Raw genomic sequence first — 17,244 nt, forward strand, 5'->3', positions numbered from 1 at the left:
CTCCCTCATCTCCCCTATCCTCGGACCAGCACCAGCGCCACCACCCCCATCCCCATCCCCCTCCCCACCCGACGCAACCAACACCGGGACAAACGGCTGGTCATACGTATGCTCGCGCCAGATGTAAAACGCCTCCTGCAAGAACCCGGCGGCGCGAAAGAAGGCGGTGCGCACGCGGTTATCGTCATAGTCGTCATCGTCGCTGTCGACTGTTGTCGCGGCGGGCGAAGGAGGGAACGGATTGTAGGTGCTGCTGCCGGCAGTGGTGTCTGGGGGTGAGAAGGGCGGGTAGGCGTGCGGGAACGCTGGTGACCGGGGTGAGGGTGAAGCGGTGGGTGAGAGTGTCTGTGCTGGGGTGACGACGCCGGCGTTGGTGGTGGTGGTGGTTGCGGCGGCGGCATGATCGTCATCGTCGTCAAGAGATAGAAATGTTGTGGCGGTAGCGAATGACACGGGGCTCATGTCGCGGTGGGTCATGGTGTCTGGTGGTCAAGCCGGTGGGTGGCTGTGAGGAGGTGCGGGCGACGACGAAGCGGCGGGCGAGAAAAAAAAGCACGGGGAGAAGGAAGAGGAAGGAGCAAGTCTGAGTGAGTCCGAGTCTGAGTTGCGGGAAGTGATGATGGTAAACAACCCCCTCCGTCCCCCCAAAATTGTGAAAATATTGCGCACGCCGACGCGAAACCACCTTCGTTCACCCTACGACCAAGTTCCTCACCCGGTACCAGAGCGACCTCTTCTTCACCTCTTCCACCTCCGTCTCGACGACCAGATCCTCGCGGCGGCCCGTGTAGATGTCCATCTCCTCCAGCTTCACAAACTCCGTCTTCTTCCAGAACTTGTACACGACGACGAGCAGGATGAAGACGGGTATCAGGATGTAGTTGATGACAAAGTCCTGCGCGCTGAACGGGTTCAGAAAAGCCGTGTAACCTAGTCGCAAAAAAGTCAGTCACTCAGTCAGTCTGTCCGAAAGCCCATCGCCCGCACCCGACGAACGATGCCCCGCGACTCACCTTGAAAGAAGATCAAGAACACATTCGCCGCCAAGCACGCATACGTGCCATACGGATACCACAACGCCTTGAACGGCAACTCGTCGACGCTCTGCCCCTGCGCCTGCATCGCCTGCCGGAAGCGGATGTGCACCCACTCGATGACGGCCCACACGATGAACGTCGCCACGCCGGACAGTGTGATCAGCGCCTCGTACAGCACGCCCGCATTCGACGACTGCGACAGGAACGCGATGCACGCCGCCAGATTCGACACCAGCAGCGCGGCCCACGGCACGCCGGCCGCGCTCGTCACGCCCATCCACCGCGGCGCCATGTCCGACTTGGCCATATGCACGATGGTGCGCGACGCGACGTACAGGGCCGAGTTGCCGGCGGAGATGACGGAGATGACGATGAGCCCGTTGATGAGGTGGGCGGCGGGCGCGATGTTGGCGTCGGCGAGCGAGATGGTGAGCGGCGACGACGCGGTTTTGGAGCCCTTGCCGATGAGCCGCGCGTCGTCGGCCGGGATGAGGATGCCGATGAAGAACATCATGCCGATGTAGAAGATGAGGATGCGCCAGAAGACTTGGCTGATGGCGCGCGGCACCGCTTTGCGCGGGTTGGACGACTCGCCCGCCGTGATGCCGACCCTGGGCGGGGGAAAAGAGTCAGTTTTGGTTGCTGACGAGACAGGCAGAGACGGGACGACACTCACATTTCTGTGCCGGCGTACAGCGTGCCGGCGATGACGAAGGTTCTCGCGACGCCGTTGATGCCGTCGGCGAAGGCGCCGGGGTCCTCCCAGTACTTGAAGCCGATCTTCTGCGGGCCAATGCCGCCGGAGGAGATGCAGATGGCGAGGATGAAGAAGATGGAGATGGAGATGACCTTGATCCTACAAGTTGTCAGCCAAAGCCAAAAGAATGCATCTCTCGCGGGATGGTAGAGCTTACAAGGACAGCCAGTACTCGACCTCGCCGTATGCTAGCACCCCCAGCATGCTCAACGAGATGAACATGGCCCAGAAGATCAGGATCCACGCCCACTGCGGCACGACATCGGTCCAGTACATGACCACAAGAGAGATGGCATTGTACTCATTCGCCAGAACCTACCCAGTGCCAGCGGTCGGTTAGCACAGACCCAGAAAAGGAAGCTAGGGAGATCGGGCCACTACTTACAGTAACCCACAAGTACCAGTACGCCCAGCCCAAGGCGAACGAAAGTGCAGGATCGATGAAGCGGCCAGCGTAGTCGGTGAAGGAGCCGGTGACGGGAATCAGCGTCGCCAATTCTCCGAGGGATTGCCTGCGCGTACGGGCGTTAGTCTCAGCCCAGACGGAACGCTTCCCCGTGGGGAAGAATCGATCTCTTACATGACGAAAAAGACGATGATTCCGACGAGCGAGAAGCTGATCAGGATGCCCGCTGGACCGGCGAGACGCAGAGCATTTCCAGAGCCGACGAGCAGACCGGGACCGATGATGCCTGACGGGTGCGTCAGATGGCGGCGTGAGTGCTGCGGAGAGGGAAATGATAATGCTCACCTCCGATGGCAATCATCTGCAAATGCCTGGACTTGAGGGCGCGCTTGAGCCCGGTGCCAGCCTCGACGTCGTTGGGCTGCTGCTGCTGCTGCTCATCGCCAGAGCGGGCCTCGGCGTCGACGACGATGCCATCGTTCTTCTTCTGCCCGTCGACGTCGGCCATGATGCCAGGCGCGGATGAGGGATTGGTGGGGTTGGAGCCTATGCTGCAGAAGGCCGCGCAAAAGAAGCTATAAAGGCCTGCTGGCCGTGTGGGCGAATATAAGCCGACAAATTGGTGTTACCTCACCGCGGACGTCTGGGCACTTGGCGGTCGACATGGCCCTTGTCGCGCACGAGAAGAGTGGCGGCGATTGATAGCGCAAGATGGCGTGCTTGGACGCGGCGATTGGGTCGACCAGCTTCTTGGCACCGAGCCCATTCCAAGCCCGTCAAGCTTCGCCGACGCATGCTGTCGAGGGTAGGGCTGAATGTTCCGCCCTGTGTTGGTTGCGTGGTCGAGCACGCCATCCCACGAGACGGTCGGTCGGTGGTTGGCGAACCCTGAGCTGCTGAATCCGGCCGGCCGTCGCGTCCTAGCTCCTTCCCTTCCATCTTTATTTTTTTTGTTTTCCCTCGCACGCCCCTACCCCGCACGGTGCGACTGCGACTCCACTGTCCCCCCGGGTTTCGTTCAGCTCGGACTCAAATGGATGAAGGGATTTCATGCTTCGCCGCCCATGACGCCCTGGACCGGCTTGGCACGCGGTTTTCACGGCGGAAGGGACGTGTTTCTAGAATGCCCAGCCTTGGCACCCATGCTTGCGACGTCGCCGACGGCCTTGAGGGACCGCCGCGCGCTTTTCTATGTAGGGCGACTTCGGGCTTCCTCCGCCTTGAAGATATGGTTAGCTGGATTAGGTAAAAATAAACGCAGGGTTGAAACGTTAATAGGTAATGGAAACTTATTAGATGAGCTAAACATCGCCGGGAAACCGTGGCGCGGAAGTATTAAATACGACGGAAAGAGCAACCACAGACGTAAATCTCAGGGCGTAGACAAAACTGCTTTGATTCCATGTCTAATCGTTCGTTCAGCAAGTTGTAATTCGTGGTGTTATATATAAACGACAATATATACACTTCCCGTAAGGGCGTGAATGAGAAAAAGCAAAACTAGATGCAAATATTCTCGGCATCTCACAGAAAGCCATCAACGCCATGTGCTGATCAAGCCGGTCAGATATCCCCATATACACCAGAGTTGGCCCGACACCGGTGCAAGGAAAGCCGAAGAAGTAAAACAAGCTCGAAGGTAAAGGGTCGAGACACGTATTGTTACCATGCGATATCCTCAAACGCAGTTCTGAGCACTTCAGTCCTGGTCTTTTGCATCTCAGGCGCTCCGCTGCCCACGTGGTCCAGGATTTCAATCACCTTGCGAATGTCGTGCTTCGCCGCAACCAGCAACGGCTCCTCGATCGGCGCTTTGGTCTGCCGTTGGTACGGCGAGTCTTCTTGTTGCTGAATCACGAGGAGGCGCGCCATCATGAGCTGAACGTGTTCGTTAGACAATCTTCACTACCAAGTTTGAGGGAGGAAGTCCATACTGCTTCTTCAAAAGCACGGTGCTGAAACACCCACCACACTCCCGCGTCCACCCTCAGATACTCCCAGAGGTCGACAAAGGCGCGAATCGCAAGTCTCGCCGACTCTAATGCTCCACGAACGTCGCACTTGACCCCACATGGCTCGTTTTCGTCGGCCAGCAAGAGCATGACGCAGTGGTGGTAGTTGCTGCGGAAGAACAGCATCTGCTTCGCAAGGCGCTGGTTTGCGGCGACGAATTCTTCCGTGATTTCCTGCGCCATGTTGGGTGGAAGGTTGGCGTGCAGAGATCGGAAAGACGTGAGCAGGTTACTCTTCTCTCGGGGCGAGTTCGTCAGTGGTCGGCTCAGCGATCTCGGGATACAGATGTTTCGCTGCACCAGGTTCGCAAGCCTCCACATGGTGCGTATGTAGTTGCGATCTGCTAACTCATGCGGAAGAAGGCTGGTCGGCGGTGGTGCAATATTGCTTATCCTCATCGGATTCGGTAGGACTTCTGGTGTGTTCCGGGGGTTGCTTCCGTTGTCGTGTTCTCCTTCCGGTTCATCTGTTAGGGAGTCTACATGCACATCCGATATCGTGGCCGTTGGTGGCAGCTTCAGCAGTACAGTCAGGAAAGTGTCTTGGAACAAGACCGCTTGCCACACTTTCCGCCGCTGCTGCTTCTCTAGTGCTGATGCCCTTGGCACGATGAGTTCAGGGTCGCGATTGAGACCCATTGCATACGCCTGGCGCATCAGAACTCCGCCAAAAGACCACGCATCTGAGGCGTGGTTGTTGTTCATGAGGAAGTAGTTGATGAGTACCATGGCCTGGATCGTCCGGAGAGATATGCGGCTAAGGTATCCCGAGATTCGGAGAGCCTGGTGGGCCGCTGATACGTAGAACTCGGCTATCTGGGCGCGCTCCTGCAAGTCGGGCATCTGGATGAACTGCGTCCCCATGGCATACACAACAAAGTGCAGTCCCAGAAGAGCCGAGTCCGCCTGGCACTTGTCTTCATGGGAAAGTGACCAGAAGCGCTCGTAATCGGCGTCGAACTTGGGTCGGTGGATCATGGGGTAGACGGGGTCGACCGCCTCGAAGTACTTTGCAACCAGGATGTCTGCCTGTTCCCTACGCGGCAGCACGCCTATGACCTCTTGCAGGCCTCCACGCATCGTCCTGCACACGCGGTGTTAGTGACGAGCCCAAGGGGCAAGGGTGGACTCGGGCAGGGAGGGAATGGAAGCAGTACCAGTAGTTAGAAAAGGGGTGCTCGGAGCCCAGACCGAAGACCAACGACGGGGTGTGCTTGGTGTAGGGTACATTGGACAGGAGCTGATGAACTGATGAGGAAGTGGAGGAGGTTGACTGGCTGCGATACTGTTGCGGGCGGGGGCAACCCTGATGCTCATGCAGTTCGGTCAGCCCCAGCAGATCATTTGCCGGATGATGGGAGTAGATCCAGAATCCATAATCCTGATGCATGACAGCTTCGAAGGAGCGAAGCGTATAAGGAAATAGGAAATGGGAGAGCGGCCGGCTCGAGGCATGCTTGCAACACCCATGAGCACGTGATCATCTTCGCACCGAAGGCTTGGGCACACTGGGAGACGGCGCGCTGGGAGACGCTGGAGCGGTACGGAGCGGCGCAGACTTACCTCTGACGACGACGCCGAGGGCGTCACGACGCCCAGCTGGGCCTGTTCCATGGCCTTCTTGCGGGCCTTGCTGGTGGCGCGGCCGCCATTGCGTCTTGGAGAAGGGCAGTCAGCGGGGCGAGTCACGAAGCGAGCGACGGCGCACCTACTCGGCAGAGGCGATGAGATTGGCGACCTCGGAATAACGGCACTCGGACTGGCGCTTGATGCAGGCCAGGCAATGCGGGCGGCCGCGGTCGCACTGGAGGGTGGTGAGCACGCGGCCGTGGCACGGGGGCGCTGGTCTCAGCGGGGCGGACGGACCTTGGTCTTGCGCTCGACGCAGCAGTCGCAGCTCAGGGTCGGCTTGTTGCGCTTCTGCTTCTTGCGCGGCGGGTGGTCGGCGGGGTGCGGATGGCCGTCGGCGGACGGCGAGGCGGTGGGGGTCAGGTCGGCGGCGCTGGCGGTGGAGGGCGGGGGCGGGTGGTGGTGGTCCTGGTCTTGGTGGTCTTGGTGGTGGTGGTGCTCGTCCATCGCGTGGGGCATGGGCTGCGGCGCGAGGTCAGCAGCGGAAAGGGCGGCGGGTTGAGCCGCATCCGCCGACGTGGCCATGGCTCCTCCTGTCACCGTGAGGATCTCCGCTCGCGCTGCATGGGTGTGAGACTCTGGGGACAGCTGCGCCTGGAGAGGGTCCGCCCGGGAATAAAAGTAAAGGGAGCGAGCAGCTGAGCGGGAGCGGAGGATCGGGCGCCACACCACAGGGAGTGCGTCAAGACGCTTCTGGCCGCCCGGCCCTCCGCGGCCAACTCGATTGGTCGCCAAACCTCGCGCAGGATCAGCGCCGTCGGTGCTGCGCGCTGCGGCTAGCGCCGAGAGCCAGATCGATCCCGTCGTGCCGTCCTGAGCGGATCGCCCCCTCACACCACGGCGCGACGTCCCAGTATTTCTTCACAGGGCCCGCCGTCTGGGTTGCGACAGGCGCTGTGCCGCGACGCCGGAAAGCAGCGGAATCCCTTCAACACCACGCCACGCCACAGCCTGCAGCCCGCAAGCCACACTGCATGAACGCTCTGGAATCACAGGCACGGCTCGACATTGCGCTCATGCACGCGAGCCGCCACTGGCCAGCATGTTCGTCTCCGTAACTCGTGTCAACCCCGACGTGATTGGAGCTCCAGTAACAAATTTTTCTACTTGACCTATACCCTTCATCCCCTATAGCCAAATGCAGCGCGAACCCCACCGTGGTTCTCGCGCCAAGGGCCGAGATTAGGTCGCCCACTTTGGTCTCGACCAGCAACCAGCAAGGGCGGCCAAACCGATTCCGCAACGCCTGAAACCTGTGCTTAATAATGTTCAGACTGCGAGTAGCTGTCCGCCTTTCTCTTGCCAGTAGTTAGCCCCAATATCGAATGCCACTGTAGCGTGAAATTGAAACGGTATGGAGGTGCTGACGCGTTTCTTCACACGTCGTGAGAGAAGGAAATGCGATGACAGGTCAGCCGTGACGCGTGGAGCGCCTGGCTTCTGGCCTGTGCCGCGGTCATAATCGATAAGGTTTGCGCTAGTCCTTATCGGACTCTTGCGCGTCATCACGGAGCTCCAACTTCCATTCTCCTCCATTACAGCTGCCTGCGTTCAGTGCTCACTGTGGCCAAGACAACCTTTCATTGAGCTCTACTTCAGTGATTCAACTTCTCGGCCATCGACCGCTGCTTGCGCCTGCATCACCCCGCGCTTACAGCAGCTCTACCCAGGCCTGCAGCTCCGGTATCGCAGCTACCTAGACTTCGACAGCTGCCCACCATGCGCCCAACAACACTCGCCGCATTTCTCACCCTCCTCTCGCCCTCCACCGCCCTCCCAACGACGTCGTCCGACCCCCTGCCGCTCGTAATATGGCACGGCCTGGGCGACAACTACCTGGCTGAGGGCCTGCAGGAGGTGGGCGAGCTGGCCGAGAAGGTGCACCCAGGCACCTTCGTCTACAACGTGCGGCTCGACAACGACGCCGGTAGCGACCGCACCGCCACCTTCTTCGGCAACGTGACGACGCAGCTCGAGCAGGTGTGCGAAGACCTCGCCGCGCACCCCATCCTATCGTCGGCGCCGGCCATCGACGCCCTCGGATTCTCGCAGGGCGGCCAGTTCCTGCGCGGCTACATCGAGCGCTGCAACAAGCCGCCCGTGCGCAGCCTGGTGACGTTCGGCAGCCAGCACAACGGCATCGCCAAGTTCCAGGCCTGCGGCCCCACCGACTGGCTGTGCAAGGGCGCCATGGGCCTGCTGCGGTCGAACGCTTGGAGCGGCTTCGTGCAGAACCGCGTCGTGCCCGCCCAGTACTACCGCGAGCTCAACGAGACGACCGGCCTCGGCTCCGACAACTACCTCGAGCACTCCAACTTCCTCGCCGACATCAACAATGAGCGCGCGCTGAAGAACGAGACGTACAAGAAGAACCTGGCGAGTTTGGAGAAGTTTGTCATGTTCGTCTTCGCCGACGATACGACGGTCATACCCAAGGAGACGGGCTGGTTCGCCGAGGTCAATGCGACGTCGGAGGAGGTCACGAAAATCCAGGATCGGACGATCTACAAGGAAGACTGGATTGGACTGAAACAGCTCGATGAGAAGGGCGCCTTGATCTTCAAGAACACTCCCGGCGAGCACATGCGCTTGGATGAGGACGATTTGGAGGATGCTTTCCGCGAGTACTTTGGACCCGTGAGCAAGAAGTCGGTCTTCCAGGAGGCGCTGATAGATTGGGAGCTGTAGGGTGGTATAATTACTGGTACAAATAATATACCTACAAGCTATGTTTTGGCATTCTCTCGAAGTTCTCAGTTTTCATTTGAGGGAAGTTGACTGGTAGTAATCCAGATTGGTGGACTCGAGGCTCGGAAGATCTGGTGAGTATTCTGACAGCCTTGTCCAACGAACCCCCAATCATTGGTGTTACACAAATTGGGCGCAGCGGGGCACAGCCGTATGGTGGCCCCGCCATAACCAGCGTGGCATTGGATCGCGTCGATCGAGGAGATAACCAGCGTGGCAGCCTCGCGACCACAAGACATCGTTTTCCTCTCTCACTTCAGAGAGCAAAACAATGGACCCCTTCGCAGCTGTCAGTTTCGCCGGCAACATCCTGCAGTTCATCGAATTCGCGACCAAGCTCGTGAAGGAGGGCCAAGAGGTCTATCGTTCAGCCAACGGCGCAGTCCAAGAGAATGTCGACTTGGAGCTGATTACGCTCGACTTGAAACAACTCACCGATCCGCTGACAAGTCCTCGCAATCCACCAAAACGTGCCTCGAAATACGACAAGCATCTCGTTAAACTGGCAGCAGCGTGCAAAAGGACCTCCGATGAGCTTCTACAGATGGTACAAGAACTAAAACTCCCCGAAGGCTCTCGACACCTGAAGTTGGAATCTGTACGGGTTGCGTTCCGCATGTCCAGGAGAGGGAAGCAAATCGATGCGCTTCAAAGCCGCCTGGACTCTTTCAAGACCAGTCTTATCACCCACGTCTTGAGGCAGCTTAGGTAAGACTTGCAATCACATTTTTATATGTGGGTAGTACTAATCCTACCAAGTGACCAGCAATCAGACATCGCGAGGAAAGTCGCAGAGATTTGTAACGAGAACATAGACCTCCGGATCTACACGGCAAACGCGCTTGACACGACAAAATCTGAGATCATTGGTGAAATACGGCAATTGAAAAAGCAGGATGGCGATCATGATCATTTCATGACTGCACTCAGGATGGCCAGATTCGGTGATGCGGGGATACGGGCGCCCAAAGAACAAGCGATAATCCGAAGCCTCCACTTCAGGACTATCAAGGTTCGATTCGAAGAGATCAAGCCCGCCCACGCCAGTACTTTCGAGTGGGCTTTCAACGACGAGGAGCTTCACCTGAGACGGTGGCTTGAAGCTGAAGCCGGCATATTTTGGGTGTCGGGCAAAGCTGGCTCCGGCAAATCCACGTTGATGAAATTCTTATGCCGCAAACAAGAGACAATGACAGCACTCCAACGGTGGGCAAAACCGAAAAGAGTTATACCTGCGTCATACTTTTTCTGGAATGCCGGTTACCGGGAGCAAAAGTCCCAAGAAGGGCTCTTACGGTCTTTACTGTTCCAAATCTTTCAACAAGCTCCCGAGTTAGTTTCGACCGTCTGTCCCGGCCGCTGGAATGACACCAATGAGCGCGAGAACGTGTGGACACTGAGCGAGCTCTCTCGCTCGTTTCAAGCCCTTGCACAGCAAACTTCGCTTCCTGTCAGACTGTGCTTCTTCGTGGATGGCTTGGACGAATTCGAGCCCAGTGTTAAAAATGGGGATCATAAAGACTTACTCCAGATCCTCAAGAACGTTTCCAGATCGCCGGATATCAAGCTTTGTCTATCGACCCGTCCATGGCCTTTCGTGTTGAACGAAATCTCTCGAAGCAACCGAAAGATCTTCATGCAAGATCTCACCGTCAATGACATGAAGACATATATACGCTCCACACTTGAAAGCAATGAAGACTTCACGAGCCTCCAGTTGCGGGAACCGGAGTGCATAAACTTCATTGCACAAATAGCTGCAAAGGCCCAAGGGGTGTTTCTATGGGTCTTTCTTGTCGTAAGATCCCTCATCAGGGCGCTTGAGGGCCACGACACAGCTATGGAGCTTCAAAGACGCCTGGATGCCTTGCCGGAAGGACTCGAAGAGTTTTTCGAGCGATCAATTCGATCGATTGAGCCGGCACACCAAGCCCAATCTGCACGAATTCTGCAGGTTGCAGTTACCGCTGATGAACCCCTCTCCATCCTGGCTTACCATTTTTTGGATATGGAAGTCCAGAACAGCAACTACGCCATGGGAGATATGGATCCACTTGAAGATGATAAGGATCTCTACGAGAGAATGAGAAGACGGCTTCATGCACACGCGAAGGACCTCCTGGAAGTCGATCCGCTTGGTGATTCTGATTCGTGCGGGACGACCCACGTAGGCTTTCTCCATCGTACTGTCAAAGAGTTCCTCGAAGGATCATCCGATGTTGTTGCCATGCTCCGAGAACGGACCCCAGGATTTGACCCCAGAATTTCGATTTGCAAGTCATTCCTCGCCGTAATTAAGACGATTCCCGGAGACTTCGCCTCTCGGAGATATCTTCCACTGGTGTATAGCCTACTGTACTATACACGTGAGGCGGAGATTCACAACCGGATTGCGCAGATTGACGTTCTCGAGGAGGTCGACAGATACGTGAGTCAACGCGAAAAGGAGTCTCACTGCAACCGAACAAACTCGAGCCGGATCGTTCACAGCTTGATAGAGGAGGACGACGGCGAGAAGTGCGATTTTCTGGGTCTTGCTATCCGAACAAGGCAGAGGTTGTACGTGGAGCAGAAAATTTCCAAAGACCGTTCTCTGCTTCAATCCAAGACTGGTCGACCGTATCTTGATTACGCGCTACGCCCTCACCTGGTGACCAAGTCTGGCTTATTGGTCGAGACTGAAATTCCTTTGGATCCCGGCATGGTCCACACTCTTTTGAAACTTGGTGCAGATCCGAACTTGCCTTCAAAGACCCGTGAAAGGCTCACCCCCTGGGTAATGTTTTTGATGTTCTTCCACGCGTCAAAGCATCATTCCATTTCTGCTCATACGACCACGAGACAACTGTATAATTCGAAAGAATTCATTACCACTATCGAATTATTACTCCAGTATGGAGCAGATCTTGCAGTGGAGCTCGAACTGCCCGTCAACCAAGAAAAGCTGTCTGCCAGAGACATACTGAGACGCATGATCCCGGAGGAGGATGCACGTCGATTTCTGGGCCCAGCACGAAAACATTGGCGATGGACTCACCGTGGCCTGTCTCTGAAAATGTCGAAGTTTCGGGAATTGTTACGTCTGTCTGATTTTTTGTGGGCATAATGGTCAGATGGTACTTGAGGTTTTCCTGCATTTACTTTGCGTTGCGTCAGAGATAGGGCGATCTGAAGTGAACTGCCATTTCTCAGCGAACTACAACAACCGTCAGTCCATTCTGCATAATGCCAGCGAGCCACTTAACTCTCCACAGTTACTTTGGAGCCTGAGGGATTTAACATCTCGCCAACAATTGGTGTCCTGCCGTCGTGGTGTCCACTAAAGCTATGGCACTTTACCTCGGCCCCGACTCGGCAGCTGGTCCGAGGGTCAGCTCGATGTGGGGTTCGGCATCAACCCCACGTCGACCATGCAACTCCCCTCCATCCGGGACTACCATTATTCATTATCGACGACTAATCATTTAGCTTACTCTTCCGAGAGAGCTTATATACTACCCACCCCCTTCCCCATCGAGCCACCACCCAAGCAACACCCTTCTCGATCCCTCGGGTTCCCAACACCCCCACCAGTCCAACCCCGCATCCGGCCACAAACAACCAACCAACCAACACAACCCAGAAACAACAAAACGCAAAAAAAAAAAAAAGAGAGAGAGAGCAACCGGACAACCCCACTGCAACAACAACAATGCCCACCGCCATCGCCATCCGCAAAGTCGACGGCAAGCCGGGCAGCGTCTACTACCCCCTCGACAAGCTGTCCCTCCCGCCGCAAACCCCCACCACGCCCTCCGCCGTCACCGTCCGCATCGCCGCCGCCGCCCTCAACCACCGCGACCTCTTCATCCGCCAACACCTGTACCCCGGCACCACCTTCGGCGTGCCCCTCCTCGCCGACGGCGTCGGCGTCGTCACCGCCGCCGGCTCCTCGCCCTCCGCCTCGTGCTGGGTCGGGAAGCGCGTGGTGCTCAACCCGGGCACGGGCTGGGCGAAGGATCCCGCGGGGCCGGAGAGCCCGAAGGGGTACGCGATCCTCGGCGGCACGAAGGCGAATCCGGTGGGGACGCTGTGCGAGGAGGTGGTCGTGGACGAGAGCGAGTTGGAAGAGGCGCCGGCGTTTTTGAGCGATGCGGAGGCGGCGGCGTTTCCGCTGACTGGGTTGACGGCGTGGCGGGCTGTGGTGACAAAGGCGGGGGTCAGGGCGGGGCAGGACGTGCTGGTGACGGGGATTGGCGGCGGGGTGGCGCTGATGGCGTTGATGTTTGCGACGGGATTGGGGGCGAGGGTGTGGGTGAGCAGTGGGAGTAAGGAGAAGATTGAGAAGGCGAGGGCGTTGGGGGCGGTGGGGGGCGTGGATTATAAGGAGGAGGGGTGGGAGAAGAAGTTGCAGGGGTTGCTTGGGGAGGGGGGAAAGCTGGATGCGATTATCGATGGGGCGGGTGGGGATGTCGTGGAGAAGGGGGCGAGGTTGCTGAAGGTAAGTGGTGGTTCTGGGGAGCGGAGTCGTGTGGAGAAGGCGGTTGCTGACGAAAGTATAGAATGGCGGCGTTATCGTGTCCTACGGCATGACGCTTGGCCCCAAGATGCCCTTCCTCATGAGCGCCGTGCTCAAGAATATCGAGCTCAAGGGCTCGACTATGGGCTCGCGTCTCGAGTTCAAGCAGATGGTCGAGTTCGTCAACGAGAAGAAGCTCAAGCCCGTTGTCTCGCGCGTCGTGTCGGGAATCGACAACATTGAAGCTATTGATGGGCTATTTGAGGACATGAAGAAGGGTAGTCAGTTTGGAAAGTTGGTCATCGAGATTGCAAAGGAGGGGGAGAGCAGTAAGTTGTAAATGGGGTGGGAATGTCGATATGCGCTTATGAGTAATGATAGAATGAAATCGGAACAAAAGCACAATGCAACAAATGAAGTGTTACAACATTAAGCTATCAGCTTTTGATGGAACAGAGGATGAAAGTGCCTGTGGTCGTCATGTGGTAGACAAGGTGGCATGAGAAACGAACGGGGCCTTTTTTAATGACTAAACTATTTGAGGGAGCTTATCGCAATGATTTCTTTTTCGTGTAAGCTACCCTCTACCAAGTCGCACATTCGATTACTCAGTGCAACATCATTCTGTCGAGAATGAACATGTTCGAAGATATTTGCAGTGAGGTGGGGAAGAAAAGAGCGCTAGGCCTGGGTTGGAAGTGTAATGGTGCCAAGGCGCTAAGACGCGTCGCGCGATGTGCTCTTTGCTGCTTGACGCGTCGCGCGTCCGGTCGCTTGTTAGGCCGCGCAAAACATGTCGCTCGCCCGCTGCGCTCAACCACCAACACCACTCGGCCTCGCCCTTTGATACCCCACACAACCCCGCTCGAATCCGTCGCCCGGGTGCTGCAGCCGTCTTTATCTTCTCTCAACCCCCATTTCATCCCATACATCCGAGCCTTACCGCACAATGGACGGCATTGCGCTGAGAGACGAGGCGGTGCGCGACCGCATCAGAGCTGCTGAAGAGTTCTTGGATCCTAGTACGTCTGTTCCTGCTCACTAGTCGTGGCCTGCAACTAATTGCTTCTAGATGACCCCCGCGCACGAACGTACGAATCGCTGCTTCAGTCCGACTTTTGGCTGCCGCTGACAATGCCGCCGTAGCTACCGCACCGATGTCATTCTTATGCTGAACCGCGGTCTGAGAAGATTAATTGTAAGAGGCTTATACCGTTATACAAGACACCAAGCGCTGACAGGAGCGCAGGTTAGCTTGGATGAGATCAGAGCACACAACAGGGAGATGGCCGACGGGTGAGTCGACCAGCGCTGGCCGCAGTTAGAGACTGGTACTGACTTTAGCAGTCTCCTCAACCAGCCACACGACTGGACCTTCGCATTCGACAATGCCTTGAAAAACATTGTCGCCGCCTTGCCCAACCGCCCTTCCAAAGAATCTGCCGACGATGTGGTGAGTTGACTTTGATATGATGAGTCTCTGCAATACTGATCCGTGTAGGTCTACTACTGCGCATTCGTCGGAAGCTTTGGCGAATTCTCCTGCAACCCCCGCACCCTCAGCTCCCAGCACCTCAACCACATGGTCTCCCTCGAGGGTATCGTCACAAAGTGCTCGCTCGTGCGCCCCAAGGTCGTCAAGTCGGTGCACTGGAACGAAGCCAAGTCGATATTTCAGTTCAGAGAATACAGGGACCAGACTATGACAATGGGTGCCGCGAGCACTTCTGTCTATCCCACCGAGGACGATGATGGCAACCCGTTGATCACCGAGTACGGCTACAGCACATACCGCGACCATCAGACCATCTCAATCCAAGAAATGCCTGAGCGAGCTCCTGCAGGCCAGCTGCCTCGTGGCGTTGACGTTATCCTCGACGACGACCTGGTCGACCGTGTCAAGCCCGGTGACAGAATCCAGCTCGTTGGTGTCTACAGATCTCTCGGAAACCGCAACGCTCAGAATGCCAGCTCTACTTTCCGCACTCTCATACTGGCCAACAACATCATCCTGCTTTCCTCCAAGTCGGGCGGCGGCATTGCGCAGGCTACCATTACCGACACCGATATCCGCAACATCAACAAAATCTCCAAGCACAAGAAGGTCTTCGACCTCCTTTCGCAATCCCTGGCGCCCAGCATTCACGGTCACGATTACATCAAGAAGGCGATCCTGCTCATGCTTCTGGGAGGTATGGAGAAGAACCTGGATAACGGCACCCATCTGAGAGGAGATATCAACATCCTCATGGTTGGTGATCCCTCGACTGCAAAGTCGCAGCTCCTGCGCTTCGTCCTGAACACTGCGCCCCTGGCAATCGCCACGACTGGTAGGGGATCATCTGGCGTTGGTTTGACGGCCGCAGTCACTCAGGACAAGGAAACGGGCGAGCGTCGTCTGGAGGCCGGTGCCATGGTCCTCGGTGATCGCGGTGTGGTGTGTATTGACGAGTTTGACAAGATGAGCGATGTCGATCGTGTTGCAATCCACGAAGTCATGGAACAGCAGACCGTCACAATCGCCAAAGCCGGAATCCACACGTCTCTGAACGCTCGTTGCAGTGTCATTGCCGCAGCAAACCCGATTTACGGACAGTACGATACGCACAAGGATCCCCACAGGAACATCGCGCTCCCCGACTCTCTCCTCTCCCGTTTCGATTTGCTCTTCGTTGTTACAGACGACATTGAGGATGTCAGGGACCGCCAAGTCTCGGAGCACGTTCTGCGTATGCACCGTTACAGGCAGCCCGGTACCGAGGAGGGTGCACCTGTCCGTGAGCAGGGCAACCAGATGCTCGGTGTTGGCCTTGACGAGGATGCGGATGCTAACCGCCCGACTGAGATGTACGAGAAGTTCAACATCATGCTTCACGCCGGTGTCAATGTGACCGTTGGCAGGGGCTCTGCTCGGCGCACTGAAGTCCTGAGCATACCTTTCGTCAAGAAGTACATCCAGTACGCGAAATCTCGTATCAAGCCTGTCTTGACTACAGGAGCCGCCAACCACATTGTCACCACTTACTCTGCACTCCGCAATGATGAGATGGAGAGCAACCAGCGCAAGACCTCCCCCATGACTGCTCGTACCCTCGAAACCCTCATCCGTCTCGCCACCGCACACGCCAAGGCGAGATTGTCCAACCGTGTCGAACAGAAGGACGCCGAGGTGGCTGAGGCGATCCTACGCTTCGCCTTGTTCAAGGAAGTCGTCGCGGACGAGCGAAGGAAGAGGAGGAAGGTCAGCAGGGCCGACGACGCCATGTCAACCGACTCGTCCGACTCGGACGACGACGACGACAACACGCAGCAAACAAGAGAAAACCTCACGCCTCGCAACCAAAGAACAGCGGGCCCATCCACCCGCAGCACCCGCGTCTCCACCAACGGCGCCACCAACGGCACCACCACCGCAGCCGCGGGTGCCGACGACGACGACGACGAAGACCTCTACACCGCCACCCCGCGCGGCACCCGCAGCACCCGCCAAAACAACAACAACAACAACAACGCCTCCTCCTCCTCCCAAATGTCCATCGGCTCGTCCCAACCCGCTTCCCAACTCCTCGGCACCACCCAATCACAGAGCCAACAACAAGACGAATCGCAAGAAGAAGGCGACAACAACATCGCGCCCCAGCGCATCCAAGCCTTCCAAACCGCCCTCGGCCAGCTCATCGACGGGCCCCTCTTCGCCAACGACGCCGCCGACGTCGAGCCGCTCGTCGCGGCCGTCAACGCTCGCTTGCGTGGAGGAGAGGCGCCGTTCGCGCTGCCGGAGGCAGAGGCCGCGTTGGAGGTGTTGAGTGAGCGGAATAAGGTCATGTTTTCGGGGGGGATTGTGTATAAGATTTAGATACTTTTTTTTTTCTTTTTCTTCTTCTGTTGTCGGTCGTCGTGGTGTGGTATGGTGTGGTATGGTGTGGGGGAGGGAGGGGAAGGAAAATTGGTGGGCGTTCTTTTCTTTTTTTCTCTCATTTTTTTTCCAACCTTCGTTGGGCTGGAGGTGGTGTTTGAGAGATGGATGATGGATGATGGATGGGGTTTTTGCATGCCTTTTCCTTTTTTTTTTTTCAATGGGCGAGGGAAGTGGTGAGATGAGATGAGATGATGGTCTCTACGTAGGCAGGCTCGTTTGCAATCTTGCATGCATGCAT

At 57.0% G+C, this 17,244-nt stretch overlaps 6 protein-coding genes across 6 annotated transcripts; 4 read left to right on the forward strand and 2 right to left on the reverse strand.

The window, feature by feature from the left end:
• Positions 1–691: 691 nt before the first annotated feature.
• SLS55_000906 (uncharacterized protein) lies at positions 692–2,708 on the reverse strand (the record flags this gene model as incomplete). Its single annotated transcript, XM_066772413.1, has 7 exons — positions 692–930; positions 1,014–1,648; positions 1,714–1,893; positions 1,952–2,109; positions 2,180–2,306; positions 2,375–2,486; positions 2,546–2,708. The coding sequence occupies 7 exons, from the start codon at positions 2,706–2,708 to the stop codon at positions 692–694; spliced, it is 1,614 nt and encodes a 537-aa protein (XP_066637692.1).
• A 1,154-nt stretch (positions 2,709–3,862) lies between these two features.
• Positions 3,863–6,288, reverse strand: SLS55_000907 (uncharacterized protein; the record flags this gene model as incomplete). The annotated part of the gene is made up of 6 exons (XM_066772414.1): positions 3,863–4,078; positions 4,135–5,296; positions 5,370–5,452; positions 5,776–5,869; positions 5,925–6,016; positions 6,079–6,288. 6 exons carry the CDS (start codon positions 6,286–6,288, stop codon positions 3,863–3,865), a joined length of 1,857 nt encoding a protein of 618 aa, XP_066637693.1.
• A 1,272-nt stretch (positions 6,289–7,560) lies between these two features.
• Positions 7,561–8,529, forward strand: SLS55_000908 (uncharacterized protein; the record flags this gene model as incomplete). Its single annotated transcript, XM_066772415.1, has 1 exon — positions 7,561–8,529. The coding sequence occupies one exon, from the start codon at positions 7,561–7,563 to the stop codon at positions 8,527–8,529; it is 969 nt and encodes a 322-aa protein (XP_066637694.1).
• Positions 8,530–8,860: 331 nt separating this feature from the next.
• SLS55_000909 (uncharacterized protein) lies at positions 8,861–11,766 on the forward strand (the record flags this gene model as incomplete). The annotated part of the gene is made up of 3 exons (XM_066772416.1): positions 8,861–9,297; positions 9,349–11,365; positions 11,752–11,766. 3 exons carry the CDS (start codon positions 8,861–8,863, stop codon positions 11,764–11,766), a joined length of 2,469 nt encoding a protein of 822 aa, XP_066637695.1.
• Positions 11,767–13,022: 1,256 nt separating this feature from the next.
• On the forward strand, positions 13,023–13,427 carry YOG1 (Zinc-type alcohol dehydrogenase-like protein YogA; the record flags this gene model as incomplete). The annotated part of the gene is made up of 2 exons (XM_066772417.1): positions 13,023–13,031; positions 13,131–13,427. 2 exons carry the CDS (start codon positions 13,023–13,025, stop codon positions 13,425–13,427), a joined length of 306 nt encoding a protein of 101 aa, XP_066637696.1.
• A 609-nt stretch (positions 13,428–14,036) lies between these two features.
• MCM3 (MCM DNA helicase complex subunit) lies at positions 14,037–16,943 on the forward strand (the record flags this gene model as incomplete). The annotated part of the gene is made up of 6 exons (XM_066772418.1): positions 14,037–14,109; positions 14,160–14,178; positions 14,234–14,285; positions 14,337–14,383; positions 14,435–14,540; positions 14,589–16,943. The coding sequence occupies 6 exons, from the start codon at positions 14,037–14,039 to the stop codon at positions 16,941–16,943; spliced, it is 2,652 nt and encodes an 883-aa protein (XP_066637697.1).
• Between the last annotated feature and the right edge of the window lie 301 nt (positions 16,944–17,244).

Source organism: Diplodia seriata, assembly GCF_021436955.1.
Source record: "Diplodia seriata strain FDS-637 chromosome Unknown scaffold_1, whole genome shotgun sequence".
Lineage (NCBI taxonomy): Eukaryota > Fungi > Ascomycota > Dothideomycetes > Botryosphaeriales > Botryosphaeriaceae > Diplodia > Diplodia seriata.